This window comes from Alosa alosa, chromosome 12, assembly GCF_017589495.1.
Source record: "Alosa alosa isolate M-15738 ecotype Scorff River chromosome 12, AALO_Geno_1.1, whole genome shotgun sequence".
NCBI classification, from domain to species: domain Eukaryota; kingdom Metazoa; phylum Chordata; class Actinopteri; order Clupeiformes; family Clupeidae; genus Alosa; species Alosa alosa.
Window position 1 is genome coordinate 6725302 of NC_063200.1, and position 19064 is coordinate 6744365.

The 19064-nt window shown below is 40.5% G+C and overlaps 2 protein-coding genes across 3 annotated transcripts; both read left to right on the top strand.

Annotated features, from left to right (window-relative positions):
• Window positions 1–133: 133 nt before the first annotated feature.
• spout1 (SPOUT domain containing methyltransferase 1) lies at window positions 134–7696 on the top strand. The gene is made up of 12 exons (XM_048259704.1): window positions 134–218; window positions 457–496; window positions 583–699; window positions 1189–1348; window positions 1475–1564; window positions 1733–1782; window positions 1890–2020; window positions 2120–2192; window positions 2345–2443; window positions 2554–2656; window positions 6858–7005; window positions 7394–7696. Exons 1-12 carry the CDS (start codon window positions 135–137, stop codon window positions 7463–7465), a joined length of 1167 nt encoding a protein of 388 aa, XP_048115661.1. The 5' UTR covers window position 134; the 3' UTR covers window positions 7466–7696.
• Window positions 7697–11356: 3660 nt separating this feature from the next.
• si:ch73-29c22.1 (kelch-like protein diablo) lies at window positions 11357–17709 on the top strand. Of its 2 annotated transcripts, none has more exons than XM_048259165.1 (8): window positions 11357–11417; window positions 11831–11916; window positions 12077–12260; window positions 13086–13229; window positions 15958–16091; window positions 16614–16825; window positions 17013–17119; window positions 17291–17709. In XM_048259165.1, the coding sequence occupies exons 1-8, from the start codon at window positions 11395–11397 to the stop codon at window positions 17352–17354; spliced, it is 954 nt and encodes a 317-aa protein (XP_048115122.1). In that variant the 5' UTR covers window positions 11357–11394; the 3' UTR covers window positions 17355–17709. The 2 variants fall into 2 exon arrangements, with proteins under 2 accessions (XP_048115122.1, XP_048115121.1); XM_048259164.1 differs by having other exon boundaries at window positions 11360–11417; window positions 11801–11916.
• The last annotated feature ends 1355 nt before the right edge of the window (window positions 17710–19064 follow it).

The window sequence follows — 19064 nt, forward strand, 5'->3', positions numbered from 1 at the left end:
TTTTTATGTGTAAAGTGTACTATTTGAAAAGTGTAAAATATGCTATTTGACCACGTTAAGTTTAATGTATTTCTTTCATGAGGAGATAGACATCTATGATGCCAACGGAACTCAAATGTTTGCATTCTGTGTTTATGGGAATGATTTCAAGGAAACACACACATGTGAACATGTCGGAAAAACATGCCATGAAGAAGCCAGGGGGACTTTCTAAAGAGGTAATTGTCTGATCTTATAGATATTTGTAAATAACTTGTTGAATATGAAGGAGCTGCAGTGATGTAGTTGCCTCTATATGACATTTGTGATAGTTTATACTCAGAGAACTACACAGACAGCGTGTGTTTAAGCTCCGACGTAAACACGTTTTCAAGTGACTATAACGTTAGTTAAGCAAACTTCACGGTCTGTTCCAAACAGAAACGTAGATAATAGGCATATGCTTTCTTAACACAGGCCCAAGAGAGAGTTGACTGGAAGAAATGGAAAACAGAACGTGAGTGTGAAGACTTGCATCATATCAATAACGTTACTGATCTAGTGGTAACAGAGAAGGGTAACTTGGTTATGTGCTCTCTTCAGGGAAGGAGGATAAGCGCAAACGGAAGGAGGAAAGACTCATCACACAGCTGGAGAAACAGAAGATGAAGGAGCTGGAGGAAAAAAAGGCTCAGGTGGAAGAGGAGGAGAAGAGTAATGGTAAGCATCTTGTCCACTTAAAGGGGAACTTGGCAACTATTTCAACTCAATAAACGCGTTTAGAAATCATTCGGATGGTTAAATGACCTGTTCCGGTGAAAATGGTGACTTTCCCCGCTGCGCCTAGCGTCCCCAGGCGGAAAACCAACCTTGCAACATTGAGACTACCGTCCCGGAAAGAGAAGTGAGAAACAAGAAACTCGTTTTAAATCGTGTTTCTTACCTTGTAACATCCACATAGTTCTGCCAAACTTATGCTAACAGTTCGCTAGCTTGTAAACAAATCCATGTGCTTTATCATTACCTTTTCACAGTTTAAAATAGCATAATGTGCAATTTCTCCAGCAGAGGGGGAAATCCTGCCAAGTTTCCCTTTAAGAGACATTCAAATATCAATTTGGTATAATCTACACAAAGAAAAAGACACTCCTTTGTGTTTTGAAAAGCAGACACAAGATATTAATTATAAAATGTGTTAATCTTTGTCAGGTCGCTCATATACATTGAGTGTGGCACTGCCGGGCTCTGTGCTGGACAATGCACAGTCACCTGAGTTGCGCACGTACCTGGCAGGGCAGATCGCTCGTGCCTGCACTGTCTTCTGTGTCGATGAAGTAATTGTGTTTGATGAACAAGGAGAGGATGTGAAGTGAGTATTTATTTATTGAGGTCTGTCACACAAATCATCCAGTACAGGCCAGAACTATTCTAAAAACTATTTGTGACCCTGAACCCTAACCTTTTTGTAACCTTTTGTAAATTGTTATCATTAAAGAAACACTGAAGGAGAGTATAATGGTGTTGGGAAGAAAGGAAGAGCATGTGTCCAGCTTGCACGCATTCTCCAGTACTTAGAGTGTCCACAGTAAGTATAGTCCCAGAAGCACATTCTTCTGTTCCCACAAGTTATAGTGAAACACACACACACACACACACACACACACACACACACACACACACAGGGGAAAGAGAGAGACTATAGGAAAATATATTTACCTTTGTTTTGTAATTACACCTTCTCCTCTATTATCAGGTACCTGAGGAAAGCATTTTTTCCTAAACATCAGGACCTACAGTTTGCAGGTAAGTCACCCTTTTTGATACCTCCATATGGCAAGCACACAAGCATGCGTACACCTGCATGGTCCTGTACATATTTGCATATGTCCAATGTGTGTCTCTGTGCGCAGGTCTCTTGAATCCTTTAGATAGTCCACATCACATGCGTATGGATGAGGAGGCAGTGTTTCGGGAAGGCCTGGTCCTTGATAGGCCCTGTAAGGCAGAAAAGGGCTCCTATGTGGACTGTGGCATGAGGAAGGTGTGTGTATTTCCATGGTCTTTCTGTAACTTAGTGTATTTTGTCACTATTGTGTTTTTTAATGTATGTATGTGTGTGTTTGTGTGTTTCGTTTTGTAGGAGGTTCAGATTGATAAGCAGCTTAAGCCAGGATTAAGAGTAACGGTGAAACTCAACAAGAATCAGGACTCGGGTAAGTGGCTTAATAATGGTAGCTTTTGAAATTTGCAGTTAGAAAGAGTTGTAGGATCTTCTCATCCCTTTTTCTATCTTCAGCTCAGTCAACTCGGTGTAAAATAATACACCGTGCCTAAATAATACAATGTGTGTATGTGTGTGTTGCAGGTGGTAAACGCTATAAAGGTGTAGTGGTGGCTCCTCATGTTCCCCGTACAGAAAAAGGGCTTTATTGGGGTTACACTGTCCGACTTGCTTCCTGTCTCAGTAAGTTAGCACCGTGTTCAGAATGTCAATCTGTATAGAACTATACTCCAATTGTTTGATTGGTATTTATATGTATTTGTCTTTATATATTCTTCTTCTTGTGTGTACAGGTGCTGTATTTACTGAATGTCCTTATAAAGAAGGTTATGACGTCACTATTGGAACCTCTGAGAAGGGAAGCAATGTAGACAACATTACAATATCCCCATTCAGGTCAACCATGCTACCTCTCTGCTATATTCCCTTAAGTCTCCTTTAAGTTGGGTTTAACACACTTCACATAATCAACAACTTAAGGCTCTATGGATCGGTTTCTTGTACATGGACTGAGCCTTTTCCTAAGCCAGGGGGAGTCAAAATACCAAGTATTTTAGTTAGAAGCCATATAGTAATTATGACCGCCCGCAAGCCGGGCGGTCATATAGGTTTAGTCAGATTTTTTTTTTTTTTTTTTTTTTTTTTTTTTTTTTCGCATGTCCAAATTTCCGTCAATGATTCCCGGGACACTGAAAGACCGGGTAGACAAAACTTGGTGGGCATGTAACCCCATATGGATAGCATGGAACCATCGTTTTTCGTTTTGATCTGTAGCCCCCCCACGCTGGACTGCACCCCGAAAGGAGGGTAGGGCAGACACAGTTTTCTGTGAATATCTCGAGAACCGTAGGTTTAGGAGGACCACCTTTTTTTTTGTATGTTGATCTCAAGGGGCCATGTCAACCCATTCCATAACCACTAATTTCATGTATAGCGCCACCTAGTTAAACACAAAAAAGTAAAATGAGGTGTTGTAATTGTAGGTATCTGTGACCTAACATAGTCAAAACTGCACGAAATTGGAAGTGTAGGATCATTTTGACACCTTCTGAATGCACGCCAAGTTTCGTGGAATTTTGTTCATGGGGGGCCACACAAATAAATTAATTTATATTACTATACACCAACTGGCCTGTAGGTGGCCGGAGACAGTTTTCTGTGAATATCTCGAGAACCGTAGGGCCTAGGGGGTCCACCTTTTTTTGTATGTTGGTCTTAAGGGGCATGTCAACCCATCCCATTACCACTTATTTCATGTATAGCGCCACCTAGTTAAAAAAATTTAAAAGCAAAAAATTAAGTGTTTTCATCTCAATATCTCTGGCTGACAAGGTCAAAACTGCAACGAAATTAAAAGTGTAGGATCATTATGACACCCCTCTGAATACATGCCAAGTTTTGTGTACTTTTCGTTCATGGGGCCTTACAATAAAATAATTTATGTGTACATTTAGTGACGTACACCAACAAGGATTCCCGACACTGAAAGACCGGGTACACAAACTTGGTGGGCATGTACCCCACATGGATAGCATGGAACCGCCATTTTCGTTTTCATCTGCAGCCCCCTGCTGGACTGGACCTCCGAAAGGAGGGTAGGGCAGAAACAGTTCTCTGTGAATCTTTTATGGTATGTTGGTCTCAAGGGCCCACATCAACCTGGCTCATAATCACTCATTTGTGATTTGCCCCCGGTAAAAAAAATGAAAATCAGTAGGATTAAAAGAAAGCCAAAATAAATATTCATCATCATCATCATGGCTGCATTTTCAGTATTGGTCGCTTATCGCTTGTCCACTAGATGGCGCGATCGCTGCAGTGAGACGTAATTTTGTTGGAAGTTAAAAGTGGGTTGGAAAAAAACAATGGACGCTTCATACAAGGACTGTAATTTACCGCAGCGCAGCTGCATCTAATAAGGATAGGACGATGTTCACATGAAGTGTAATTCCCATTTCTTCTTGAAGCCTAAATAAATCTGAGGATGTTTATCGGACATGCTTGGTTTTACTGCAGGTAATGCTAATCTTGTAATATCAATAAGGACCTAGGTAATGTTACCGCATGCTTGGTTGAGTGATGGAGGCATTTGATTTATTGCATTTGTAGAAAACTATAAATGCGGTTATACCAAGCAAATGTATAGCAGCACTGTTTGTATCTTTCGACTGTCATTTATTGCACGTGCTACAAAATCATTCTGTGCAATGGAAGATTTACCAACGCTACACCGGTCTGATACAGTTTTGCCTATACATGCGTGAGACTGAGACGCCTGTTTATTTTGTTTTAAGTGCGTGCAGGGTGTGAGAGGGGAATCGATGTGCTTTGATTACAGCTTGGTAGTTGTAGTCTGTGAAATTAAAAAAGCACGCGTGTGTGAAGTATCCAAACAATGACACCTTCATTTCATTATGGCTGCTTTAGCAAAACACCTTAAGCTACTGTGTAGTGGGTCCCATTTAGAAGTGGCTACTTCATTCAAGGCTTTCCTTGACTCATGGAGCTGCGGAATGTTATTACAACTTTTCGCCACGATATGACAGTTTAAGTCCGCTTGATACTGTAAGGCGAAGCCATTGGTTTCCAAAGGAGATTTTATTTGTGTCGCCAGCATAGCCTATTGACAATTTATGTTGTCATTAGGCCTACCTTATAATCCTACCTGTAGCTTAGGGAAGCTAACAACTTTCTATTAGGATCTAGTTTGTTAGTTACCGCTTTTGTCATAACTCCTGATGCATTTTGCATTTAGAATAGCCAGAGCGGAAGGCTATATCTCAATCGAAAATTAAAACAATATCGGGTGCCTATGGACTAGGCTGGGTGAACCCAGCCTGATCTGCCCGCCATTTATTTTTGATTTCTTAAAAGATTGAGCTTGGTCTGATGAAAGCCAGACTAGCCATAGACCTCAGTTAAACAATGCAAGGGAACATGAATCAGCCTATTTTGCACTAACAATAACGACAAAAGCTTTCTTCAACTTTGGCCCGCTAAAATGTGTATGAACAGTCTAGCTTACGATTTCATCAAGGCCCATTTGGACATGTCAGTTATTTGCACCACTGGTTAGATGTAAAACAGCATTTCGCTTCAGACTAGGCTACTGTTACTTAATTTGTGCATTAACAATAACGCTTCAGACTACTGTTACTTAATTTGTGCATTGACAATAAAGTATTACATGAACTAAAGATGACTAAAATCTTATGTAGAAGAAGAAACATTCACAAAAATCCATCCATCCAAAATGACCTTTTGTTTTGATAGCTGTTGAAAACGGCATGGAACTGACAGAGATGTTTTTTGTTTATAAATACATAAAAAATAAATAAATAAATAACATTATGCTGATACCTTTTGCTTTTCCCAAATACAATGTAGCCTACAGGTGTAAGTGACCTTTCATCAATCCAGTTGCAATGGATGAACTGTGATGAACTGCCCTACTTGTGATTGTTTAGAGATTTTAAAGGTTTTATAACAATTCTACATCTTCTTTGGCTATTCTACAATCTATTCACCTTTTCAGCACCAGTAGGGTACTTTCTGTGCAGCCGCACACACACACTCAGGCATGCCAAATAAGCATACACAAAAGTTTCAAGAGTGGGGGATGGAGTAAAATATGGAGACAAATTGAAGTGTGATTTATTTTCGCGGAACGGATGTACAGGACTGAGCGGCGGTCATATTTTGTACCGCTATGCGGTACATCTAGTTTGAATTTTTAATAGTAGGCATACACTTTCACTATTGTTCTGTATAAGGCTATAATTGTTAGGTTCAAGTCTTTATTTACTATTGACTACTGATCCTGTCTTTAGCAAACACAGCAAGATTGTCTTTGCACAACGTGTCACCTGCAGCATAGCCTACACCTACACCAGCATACCTCTCAAGCTGATCTGGAAAATGGTTAACGTCATGCATGGAGATGCTACCTTCCACTGGAGCTCTTTGAAAGTTTTTTCCTGCTGAGCTGATTTTGATACAAACATAGCGTTAACATTCAAGGCACAACAGACCCAGCCTGTCTACTCGACCTGGAGAGACAGTAGTTATGATCTTTTCCCCTTATGGACATGTTTTATGAACTTTAATGGTAACCTACGAGTAAGTAAGGAAGTACAGAGATTGAATGGGAAGAGTTTGATGTTGATGTGATGACGTCCAGTGTCGGGCTGCTCAATGGAGGTTCAATTCCGTGGGTGTTATCATTTAGAAATACAATTACTGCCATTGGCATTATGCATTGGATTGACACAATAGTGTAATATTAGCTTATTTAACTTACTTACAGCGATACAAAATCTCTGCTCAAATTTCTCTGCAAGCCACATGCAGTCAACACAAGAGCCATAAGTTCCCAGCCCCTGTCCGAGACTAAAAGAAAACTTTAATCAAAATCTTTCGATTTAGGGCTAGGCTTAATCCAGGTGCAGGAAACTGTCTGTATACTTGAAATACCAAAGTCCTATAAAGACATGGTGTATACAACTTGAACATTACTTCATTGTTTTTTGTTGCCTTGCCTTATTGTCTTGCATCCTTCTTGTCTTACATTCTCATAGTCTATTCTCTCCTTCTTTAGGCATATGCTTGTGGTGTTTGGTGGTTTGGCAGGCCTGGAGGCTAGCGTTGATTCTGATCAAAACCTGGATATTTCTGACCCAAGTTCCTTGTTCAACCTGTATCTCAACACATGCCCTATGCAGGGAAGTCGCACCATACGAACAGAGGTGAGAAAGAGGAGAAAAAAAACAGATGCATCAGTGTCAGTGACATTAAAAAAAATGAAATACATTAAGGATGCTAAATGGACAATGCAAGGCCGGGGACAATAGCTGTAAAAGAAAATATATGCTGCCTTGTGTACTTGTGGGAGGTACGGCCTGATAGTCCTGTGATGGTCCAGATCTGGACACTGTTAACTCCATTATGGCATCAATCAGCATGCTATCCTGCTCCGCTGAAATGCCCTTGCAAGTCTTTAAAACAGCCATTATGTTCCAGATCTTTTACTAGAACAGTTCATCATGTACTGTATGTGCCACTGTCTTCTGTGTGCTGTGACCTGTGAGTGTGTCTTCCTCCTCTTCTGTTGTGCTGATTTTGCCTTGTTCACAGGAGGCCCTTTTGATCTCACTGTCTGTATTGAGACAGAAAATCGGAACAGTATTTCCAGGTCCCTCTGATTGATGATCACAGGAGTTGGCATCACCATCTGTCTTCCAACCACAAAATAACATCATGGAACAACACCTCTTTCAAAACAACACAATAATTCATTCCCTTTTCTTGGTGTGTAAGTTAGGATGCTTTATATGGAGTAAAAGAAGGAGTATGACATGTACATATAATAATTTGATAACAGTGGTATTAAATGATATGTAATAATCTGTGTCCAAAAAGTAAAGTTAAGATGTGATATTTCTGTCTTAACTGTCTTGTTTAAAACAGCTGTACGTATCAGAGGACACTCACCCTTTACCCCCAGAGAAGTTTTGTAACTTCTTGCTAACACATATCCAAAGTCTTACTATGAGAAAATAAAATATAGTAAGTAATAGAGTAAGTGGTTACTTAAGATATAAAGACAGATAGATATTGCTTAAGGCTTCTACTAAATTCTTAAATTATTTCTTAATAGATCGATGATACCATAAAGCACAGTTCTTGGATTGATAACTTTTTTGCAATTCTCAAAGTATATGTCAACACTTCACTGTGTATGTCTGCATAGGACATGTGTTCTGTATTTAGTTGGTTATCATGTCATCATTTATCTCCTCAAGATCATATGTAGCATCTTCAGTGTTGGGAGGGTTACTTTCAAAACGTATTCCGTTACAGAATACAGAATACATGCCCAAAAATGTAATTTCTAACGTATTCCGTTACGTTACTCAATCTGAATAACGTATTCTGAATACTTAGATTACTTCCGCATTGAATTGCATTTTATAAGTGTAGGAATGCGGCCATCAAATCCTGCTTAGGCCTACTAAACAGGCCTATTCTGGTTTGTTCTTCTGTTCCAAATGGCTGAAGTGTTAGGCCCACATAGGCTAGGATAATGTAAAGTCAACTGAGCTACCTGATACAACTTTAAAATAGCAAGGTGACCACTAAAACTACAGCAGGTGACTAGGCTAATTAAAACAAACAAATAGGCTACTTTAAGGGCGTAGCCAAAAATTATAATTAAGGTGTGCCTGTGAGATTTTTCGGTGGCATCAACCCAGTACAAGTGAGGGGCGCATATGACAGGTGGAACGCAAATGACCTGTAAATGTAAACACTATAGGCTATTGTATATCAGTGCTCTCAAAATGAACGACAAAATGACAATCAAAAACTGCACGTTAAAATATGCTACTCGCAAGAATAATTCTTCAGAGACTGCACCATATAATTCATTTTAAAACGTAAATGTAGATCTAATTATAAAAAAAAATCCACAAAGCTAGTTTAAGTTAGAATAAAAAACTCAGAATGCAGTGCCTACTTTAGAGATTGGTTTTATTGTAGGTCTAAATCAACACATGAACTAGGCTTTGTTTATTGCTTAGCAAACTGTGTAACCGATTGGCCGAAGTAGCCTGAGCTATTAATACTTGGGAAAATATCCTTTGAACAGACATCAGGAACCACGATCAGTGAGGAACAGGAGTTACCTCCACTTACTTCACTCCTAATTTCCTGTGCAAACAGTCATTACAGGGTCTCCGATGACGCGTCCATAATGCGGGCTGGCTGCGTTTTGAGGCTAGTGCAAGATGGCGGGGCTTGGATTTAAACATGGAAACAATTTCATCATAGATTGCTTTCAGGATCTTCTGAGAAATGGAGTTGCTTTAATTTATTTAGAGAGTGAATAAACTTATGAAACAGAGAAGTATCGTCATATGTAATCCATTGATTTCAACAATGTAACTATTCTAAATACCAACTATTCAACTTGTAACTGTATCGGAATACAGTTACTCATAATTTGTATTCTGAATACGTAACGCCGGTACATGTATTCCGTTACTCCCCAACACTGAGCACCTTTTGCACCTGTTGCTGTGTGTCTACATACCAGACAGTCAAGACAAGAGCTGATGTAGTGTCTGTGCATGCATTTGTGTTCTGGTAAGTGTGGTTTCATTACCCAAGTCAACTACAACAACCCAATGGAGTTCTTTTGAATTGAATGGCATTTCCACGACCACATGACCAATTTTTCCCACAAATTAAGGAATAAAAATCAGATAAAAATAATAAACAATCACAGTCATCCAATCAACCAACCCATCTGAGTATGACACTTGCAGTAAAAGTAAGCATCAAAATACTTACCTGAGAAATATTGACCAATGACCTTTATGAAAAATTTTTGACTGAAATTACCATGTGGCCATTTAAAATCCTGGGTTTCACATTGCTAAACCACTACGCCATTGCAATACACAACACCACATTTATCAAGGGAACTAAGCCATTAGCCATGCCATTAGAACATAATATATACAATCACTGCTTGGACATTTTTGAACTAATTACCTCCCTGTCAATACAAGCAATACGAATTGTGTAAATTACAGCAAAAACGCAGGGACAATAATTAAACCTAATTGTGCATACTGTACTTTTACTGCATTTTCCGCAACATTTACAACCCATCACCCTGGTGAAATACATTCTTCATATACCAGCTGTAGTGTAGCAATGTTTGGAATGTCAGTCCATGTGAGCTGGCAGCAGGTGTGGACTATAATTTTTACATTTTTAAGACATTTGAGCCGTTTAAGTCTCACAGATGATATTATGTTTACAGTTGATATATCCTTTTTTTAGTGAAAAGGATGTCATGAAGTTCTGTGAAATAGTGTGATCATTAATACTTCATACAACTGAAAGTACAACTCATCACACAAAGATGGTATCTGAGTAGTTCCTTACCTAATTCTATTTATTAAAATGTTAAATGAATGACCCAGTTGGGCTCTGTGGTAATTTGGATTAAAGCTGTGCCGAATGTATTCCCAGAAGTGTGTGTGAGTGGGTGGATGAGTCAATGTGTGTGTGTGTCTGTGTGTGTGAAGTTTGTGGTAAGGTGCCTGGTGTGAGAATGTGATGGAGCCCTGGCTCACACTTATACAGGGAGTGGACAACCACCTGCCGTGCACTGGATTGCTAAGATTTCATGATGTGAAGTTCATCCAAAAGAGACATACAGGCAGAGGGTGTCCGATGTCCAATGCTATGTTGCATGTGGCGAGGACATATTTATAATTGTAGAGGTTATGATATAAAAAACACAGCTCTTATTTTTTCTCTGTACTTCTGTCTCTCAGATGTTTCATGGGAAAGGGGTAAAGTCATCATTATGTCATCATATGTTAACACCCACAAGACTGGTTAGATTTCACTGCAGCATTCCTCCGGTGTCCTTCAAGTGAGTCGAGTCCTGCCAGATAGCGTTGTGTTGACTCATGCAAGTTGAGAAGAATATTGAGGCTTTGCAACTCAGACTAACAAAATTAAAAAATAGAATCACTATGTGTTGAGCACATAAGGGTTTTCCCTTCATGATCCTTTGTGATTATGTTTCTATTTGATGACCTTAATGACCGGGGGGTTGGGTACTGTGTGTGTGCACATAAGTGGTTGTGTCAAGTACATGGGTGATGATATTATGTGAAGGATGATGACTGACGAGCGACCAGGGACTTCATCATCAGCTCGTCAGGACAGGAATATCTCATCACCCGCAGGCACACACAAATGACCTTTACGACCCCCCCAACATCTCCTTGATAGATAGTTCTTGGTGCAGGACACTATGGTAACTCTTTATCTCCTTCCCATTCTGTAGCTCTTCCTGATATCCCAAAATATCAATCACGTCTCACCAAGTTCTTTTCTTTCTGCCTTCTCTCTCTCTCTCTCTCTCTCTCTCTCTCTCTCTCTGTGTGTGTGTGTGTGTGTGTGGAACGGACTCACTGTCAACTGGGCATGTTGTTTTAACTGCTGTTCACAGGCATTTAAATTCCTCAGTGACATGTGATGAGAGAGGAGACATGGAACGAGGAGAAGACAGGAGGACAAAGGACAGCAGTCTTCACAGGACACTGTGAGATATGGGGGTCTACACACAACATGGGTAAGTAATGCATCTTTTAGAGACTTCAGGGATTATTATCTAACTATAACATTTTAACACAAGACTCTCTTTTCATATAGGTACAGTATTAATGTATTACACTGATTTATTGATTTTACTGATATAATCAGATTGTAAAATGCAAGTGCATAATTGTGGTACTTCGTGCTATACTATGAAACATCAGTGATGTACTTATTGATAATTCCATTCTAAAACAGATACATTAGACAAAATTGGACAATTTAGTCCATTTTACTTGGTCAAATGTCATGATGGGTCAAGTTGTTAACACTCCACCACCTACCATGAGGTATGAAAATAACAAATTATGGTTGTGCGTTCAACTTTGTATTTTTTTCAATGTGGGTAAACATGGGTAGAGAAACTTTGGACTCCACAACTCTTAATAGGTCATTAGAGCCTCAAGGTTCAGCTATACCTGCCAGTCAGAACAACAGGAAAGCCAAACCCTCACAATCAGATGTGGTGTATGTGGGTGAGTCATTGTCTCCGAATTGTCAGGCCTTAGGAAAATGAACTGTACATCATTAATACTCTATCATCATCAAATCTGAATCCTGCAAAGCACTGGTGTTCATGATGACTTTGTTCGTGTGTGTGTGTGTGTGTCTGTGTGTGTCTGTGTCTGTGTCCAGTGGGTGGATGGAGCAAAGATGACCCCTTGTGTCCCGTTGAACAATTTTGCACTGAGTATAACGAATGGAAAACGACCACGCCCATAATGCGTCATCGTAGAGACGCAGGAGTGTGTGCTGTCGGCAGGTTTATCTACATGGTCGGTGGTGCCGACGAGATTACTTGTATTAGCAGCATGGAGAGGTGAGGACACACACACACACACACACACACACACACACACACATATTTGAGGATAAAGGAAGCTGTGCATTTAGAACATTACCTGCAACAAAGTAGTATTAGTAGGCCTACGAGGTGTAATATATTTTAGACACACTACTTTTGGACAAACTGTATTGTCAGTAAAGGGAAATACATTTTGGAATAGCATGCCCCCCACAATAAGGGAATGTCCGACATGTGAACTTTAAGACTTATTTGTGGCTCATGGAAAATCAAAGCTGCACTCACTTTTAACTGCCTCACACACTTCACTATCCTGCATTTTATATCTTGTCTTGACTTTTGCTTTTAATCTTTGTCTTGTCCCTCAATTGAGTATGAGGGTGTTGTATGTATGTCACTTTGTTTTTGTTCTCTATGTTGTCTGCCTAGGGACAACAGATGAAAACTAGCTACGTGCTAATTCTGCCGTATTTACATTGTGTAGCCTATTTTATACTGATGTCGAATAAATATGCACTGCCGCTACAAAATAAACAAATAAATAAAAAATAAAAGTACAGAGAGGGTTGCTAGGCTGGGTGACCCTGAATGTGTCTAAAAGAAAAGCCTAAAGCATGTGTCATAGTTACAGCCAGAGACACGCTGAATTCCATGTGACAGGTGGACGATTTGGGGGTGTTCAAGCAGTACTTCCTATTTAACTCAACAGATTACTTTCTATTAATACTCACTGAACATCCTTCACACAATCACACACAAGTATTGCCCTCGTATAAAAACATTGTTAGCAGCCATTACATAGCTCCTGGTGTAATTGTGTGTGTGTGTGTGTGTGTGTAGGTATGACCCTGGTCAAACTGTGTGGAATGGTGAGCTGCCTTCAATCTCCTCTCCAAGAAGTAGAGTGTGTGTTTGTGAGATGGACGGATGCCTTGTCTGCATTGGAGGCTTTGACGGACACATGTACCTCAATTCAGTAGAGAGGTAGGCAATACACACACACAGACACTCACACACTCCAATTTTCCCTCAGCCTTCCTCATCACCTCAAAAATGTAAAGCAAAAACACTGATACAGAGGGGTAAAACATGTATATTTTGTGAAATCACCGTTTAAAGGATGTTAATAATATATCTTCCTACATTTTGCTGAGCTAAGCTTTGACCAGTGATGGAATGTAACGAAGTAGGCTACAAATACTTTGTTACTGTACTTAAGTAAATATTCCACGTATTTGTACTTTAAGTAGAATTTATAGTGCATACTTTTGACTTTTAGCCTACTTCGTTTTATTTTACAGCAATTATCTGTACTTTTACTCCGCTACATTTCTACAACACCATCGTTCCTTTTTGCGATACATTTTATGATCGGAGGGGGGGGAAATGTGAGCTCTTATTCAATGTCTGTGCGTTTGCGCAAGTGAAACTGAACCTAATCATAAAGACACCTTTCTCAGCAACTTTTCTGTTCAATCAGCAGAATTGGCATGACGATCCACCCGACGTTTCCCTGGTCTACCCCGTTAAACTTCAGGCTCTCGTGTTTTGCTGAATGATATACTCAGCCAGGCTCGGACTGGTAATCTGTACAACCGGGCCCGGTGGGCCGGTCCACATGTGGGCCGGTGACCTCCGGGATTTTTTATTTTATTTTTTAAGCTATTTAGCCTATTTGCGGCCCGTCATGTAGACCTAGGCTTAGCCTATAAATGCAGTTGCATTCATTTGGATTGGGGGGTGACAGGTCAATCATTTTTACCTCTTCATGACCGGTTCAGTGTGTGTTACGATCGCTGGGGGGCGCGAGGGTGCCAGGGGGGCCTCAGCAAGTTGGAGGGGGAAATAAAAGCAAGAAATAAATACATTTGAAACATTTAAAATATACTGTACTATGAGGGTTGTTATACAATGCCATTATAATAATGTGACGCATATCTGAACATATTTCCCATGATAATGACTGGGAATAATAGTAGAGTGATGGCTCTCATATAGCAGAAAGCCCCAAATAAAAAATTTACACACTGTATGCTCCATCGCGATGTGGTTGCGGCTAAAAAAATTATTAGATTAGCTTAATGTATTTATACATTTGCCGTAGTATTGTCGATGGGTTTAATTAATAAAAGAACCTAGTGGTATTTGGGGGGCCTTGTCGTAGAAAAGTTTTGGAACCCCTGGCCTAGGCTATAAGTGCCCTCGGCTGGCTGGTGTTCACATCATCGCAGTTTAACCTTAAACAGCAATCAGAGGTGTCTAGTTTTATTCCATAAATATATTGTTTTTATTGACGTTAGTTGCACGCGCTACAAAGAGCTTCCATTTACTGCACCATGTAGGCTACTGTAGTGCGGTTTGTCTGTCAACATAAAAAAAACTCCGGGTAGCCTACAATTTTCACACAACTTGGTGGAAAAGTGTAGCACAGGTTAAAGAAAACCTATTCATGTTTGGACTCAAAAGGAACTTCAAAGTATTTCCCATATACAGTAGTAGCCTTTTAGCTCACAACGACAGTGAAAGTGAAACTTGAAAAGTGGAAGTCTCTCCACCGTTGTGTTCCATTAGATGCACAATCAATCGCGAGTCGATGCACGTAAAAAAATTATCAACTGGTACAGTAGGTTGGTAACGAAGGTAGCCTAATTTTGCAAAATGTGATGACGGCACACAAACTTGGGCAAAAACGTTTAGTATACACTTGTGGTGATAGCCTACAGTTAATGTGAATCGCTGACTATAACCAAAGTAAAGGAGAAGATTTGCACCAAATAGGCCTAAAGGCTGCGGTTGTGTTTCTACAATCATGATTTCTGTCAACTATGGCGATCTCCATGCATGTTCAGTAGCCTATATTTTTCATTTAGTCAAGCAGTGACATGTGGTTTAATGCATGGCGTAACATGACGTGAGACAGACAGAAGATGAGTCTTTAGTAGCCTATCCCTGAATCCTGTCCCTCTCAAATCACTTTAAAATGGTGTGATTAGCAACCAGAATTTAAAAAAAAAATCCTGGACCCCCGTGTTATTGTGATTATAATAACCTACAGGTCCAAATCTAAATGTTTGGGTTCAGTTTATGAAGTGTTGCTACAGCATGATACTGTGTGTTTGTTATTTATGGGGGGGAATCAGGGGGGGATTTTGGTATCGGTGGGCTTGTGCGTGTGTGTGTGTGGGGGGGGGGACGGGGACCAAATTTTGTTCCCAGTCCGACCCTGTACTCAGCAGATCACCCTAGTAGATAACCAGAATTACAGTCTCTAGAATTGTAGGTCAGAATGTAAACTGGGCCACAGATGGTAAGCACAATTGCATTAGCTTAAAACTATCTAGTCGAATATAGCCTAACCTAAAACTAGCTTAATTAAAATGCCACAGCCTATACTATTTTTTCTTTTAGAATATAGATATTAAGAGAATAAATCATTATGCAAATACTTTTACTTTTAATACTTAAAGTACATTTAAAAGCAGGTAGATAGATAGATAGATACTTTATTGATCCCCAGGGGAAGGCACTTTTTACTTTTACTTAAGTAGGGTTGTCATTGTGGTACTTTTACTTTTACTAAAGTAAATATTTCTCTGTGTATTTGTACTTTTACTTAAGTACTGATATTCAGTACTTCCTCCACCACTGGCTTTGACATTAAGGTCAACTATATGTTTTTGTGTCTGTTACTGTGTGCCTGTTACATGTACAGGTATGATTCCTCCCGTAATGCCTGGTCTAAGCTGGCACCTTTGCAGCACAAGAGGGCTGGGGCTACTGCTGTGGTGATGAATGGACAGCTCTATGTCATAGGAGGAACTGATGGGAACACCATCCTTGATTCAGGTGCACATACAGTACATAACATCCTCTTTCACGCAGTGTGTATCTCAGAGCTCGAGGAACGGGATACAGAAAACAGCACTTACCTTGGGTCTGTGTCTCCGTTATTCATGCACAAATACTACAATTTGAAACTTAATCATTCAGTATAGAACTGAAATGGAACTTAGTTGTGCTTATATATTTTGTATGTGTGTTGGTGCATGGGTATGCACACATGAAAGCATAGACATTCATATGCATATGTTCATGTTGGGGGCAGCCGTGGCCTACTGGTTAGCGCTTCGGACTTGAAACCGGAGCTGAAGTGCCCTTGAGCAAGGCACCTAACCCCATCACTGCTCCCCGAGCGCTGTTGTTGCAGGCAGCTCACTGCGCCGGGATTAGTGTATGCTTCACCTCACTGTGTTCACTGTGTGCTGAGTGTGTTTCACTAATTCACGGATTGGGATAAATGCAGAGACCAAATTTCCCTCACGGGATCAAAAGAGTATATATACTTATACTTATTTGTACGTGTGCCAGTGGAGCGCTTCGACCCAGCAGAGGGATGCTGGGCTCTGTGCCCACCACTCCGGACCCCGCGCGAGGGCGCCGGCAGCACCGTGTTTCTGGGTCGGATCTACGTGGCAGGCGGCCGGGATGACCTGGGTCTGCCACTTAAAACAGCAGAGAAGTATGACTCGGAGTCCTTCCGCTGGACCCCTGTCAAACCTATGAATAACAAGAGATACCAAGTTAGTAAGCACACAGATGTGTTTGTTAAAATGAATGAACCCACTGATTTATGGAATGAACTTATGACTGAACTATTGCCATCTGTATGACTGTGTGTGTGTGTACGTGTACACATGTGAGTGAGTGTGTGCATTTGTGTGTGTGTGTGTGTTTGCATTTGTGTGTGTGTGTGTGTGTGTGTGTTAGGTGTCATTGCTGGTGTTCAATGATCTGCTGCTTGCTGTGGGAGGATCTGATGGAGTCTCGAATCACAAGACTATGGAGGCCTATGAGCATGAAAACAACTGCTGGAGGTAACATGACTGTGGGGCTGAAGGGAACTGAGGGGTAAGGAGAGAAATAGACAGTCAGAGTTCTATAGAGCTATATCCAGACAGAACATGTATAAATTGACCAAAAAGGAAAATGAATGGGCACAAAAGGTTTACATTTTTAATATTTGAACTCTCCCCTGTTTTTCCCAGGCACTTTGGAAGCATGAAGTCCAAGCATCCAGGTGGGCACGTCGCTGTCCTGAAGGCCAGTTAGGCAAACTGGACAGCAGTCTCACCGCTTACGTCTTTGAGAGACACGCAGGGATTAACTTGAAATCAATTTGACTCAAGTTAAAAACACACAAATGTTCCCTCAACCAGTTGCAATAACATGTACATGTTCAAATAGCCTACTAAATCCACCTCCAAAAATACCATGTGGGACTGCTGCAAGAGATGAACTGGTTTTATATATTTATTGTTTTACCTTTGAACATTATACAGAAAGTTGTGTGCAAGAGCAGTAACGTTTAAGAGTAGTTAATGACAGACTGTACCCTATGTGGCTAATATCACTACTTTAATAATGTGTGTTGAAATGGATGCTGGAATAAAATATTTTGATTGAACATTATATGGATAAAATCTTCAACGACCAGTTAAAATACTGTATACTGCTGCTATGTTTCTCTCTCTCTCTCTGTGTGTGTGTGTGTGAGAGTGAGTGAGAGAGAGAGAGAGAGAGAGAGAGAGAGAGAGTGTGAGTGAGAGAGAGAGAGAGAGAATATTACAACACAGTAACAATAATTGACATTTTCATAACATGTTGACATCAATAGTCAAAGTTGTTGTGTAACACTTCACAGAACAACATTACAAATATAGACACATTTCTTTCTGTATAGTGCTTTTCAAGGCTCCCAGCCAATATGCACCAGAACACTCACCACACACCAGCTTGAGGTGGAGAGTGAGGGAATGAATGAAAGAACCAATAACACAGTGGGATGATTAGGGGGCCAGATTAAATGAGCCAGGTTGGGAATTTAACCAGGACACCGGGAAAGCCCCTACTCTTTGTGATAAGGGCCATGGGATCTTTAATGACCACAGTGAGTCTCATCTCATTAACGTCTCATCCAAAGGACGGCATCTTCTGCAGCACAGTGTCCCTGTCACTGCACTGGTGCCTTGGGATCGATTTTTTGGCCAGAGGGAAGAGTGCCACCTGCTATTCACCCAACCACTTCCAGCTTAGTTTTCCAAGGAGGTCTCCCATCCAAGTACTAACCAAGCCCACACCTGCTTCAGTTATTCAGAGTATCCTTTGGTCTGGCTGCTGGTCTGCAACAAAATAAGAATAATACTTGTATTGCAAATAATTTAGGCCTGTTGCACTTTACATAAAATTAACATATTCAGAGAATCCAGAAAAATCTTTATAAACAAGGGCTGAAAAACAATATTGGATGGCTGTGATCTCTGGGGCCTCAAATGGCTCTGCATTAAAAACAGACCTGTTTCTGTAAAGAAAATCATTCTATGGGCTTAGGAAAACATTCAGCATTGTGTATGAACACAGATTGATGCTCATCCACAAATGCTGGTTAAAACTCATGTGGTCAAAAATATCCAGGCAACACTCAGGTGTGAGGAACCACTGCAGGTTTATTCACGATTCCAGAAGCAATGTCACTAGCAACAGCATGTTCCAGTAACACTACTCAAAGTTCTCTAGGACAGGGCCCCATCTTATAACCTGACTCTCGCCAGATGAATTCCGTTCCGCCTAGCTCCACTCATCCATCTGGGACCAATCCATTGGAGTGTTGCTTCAGAAGGCTGGGCCTAATCAAAAAATGCTTGCATATGATTGAATAAGCCACTTGTCCGTCATCTATTGACGTGCTACTTCAACCACTCACATCGAAGCCAACCCGTGACGCTGATAACAGTCTCACAGTCGCTTCTACGCTATGGGTGC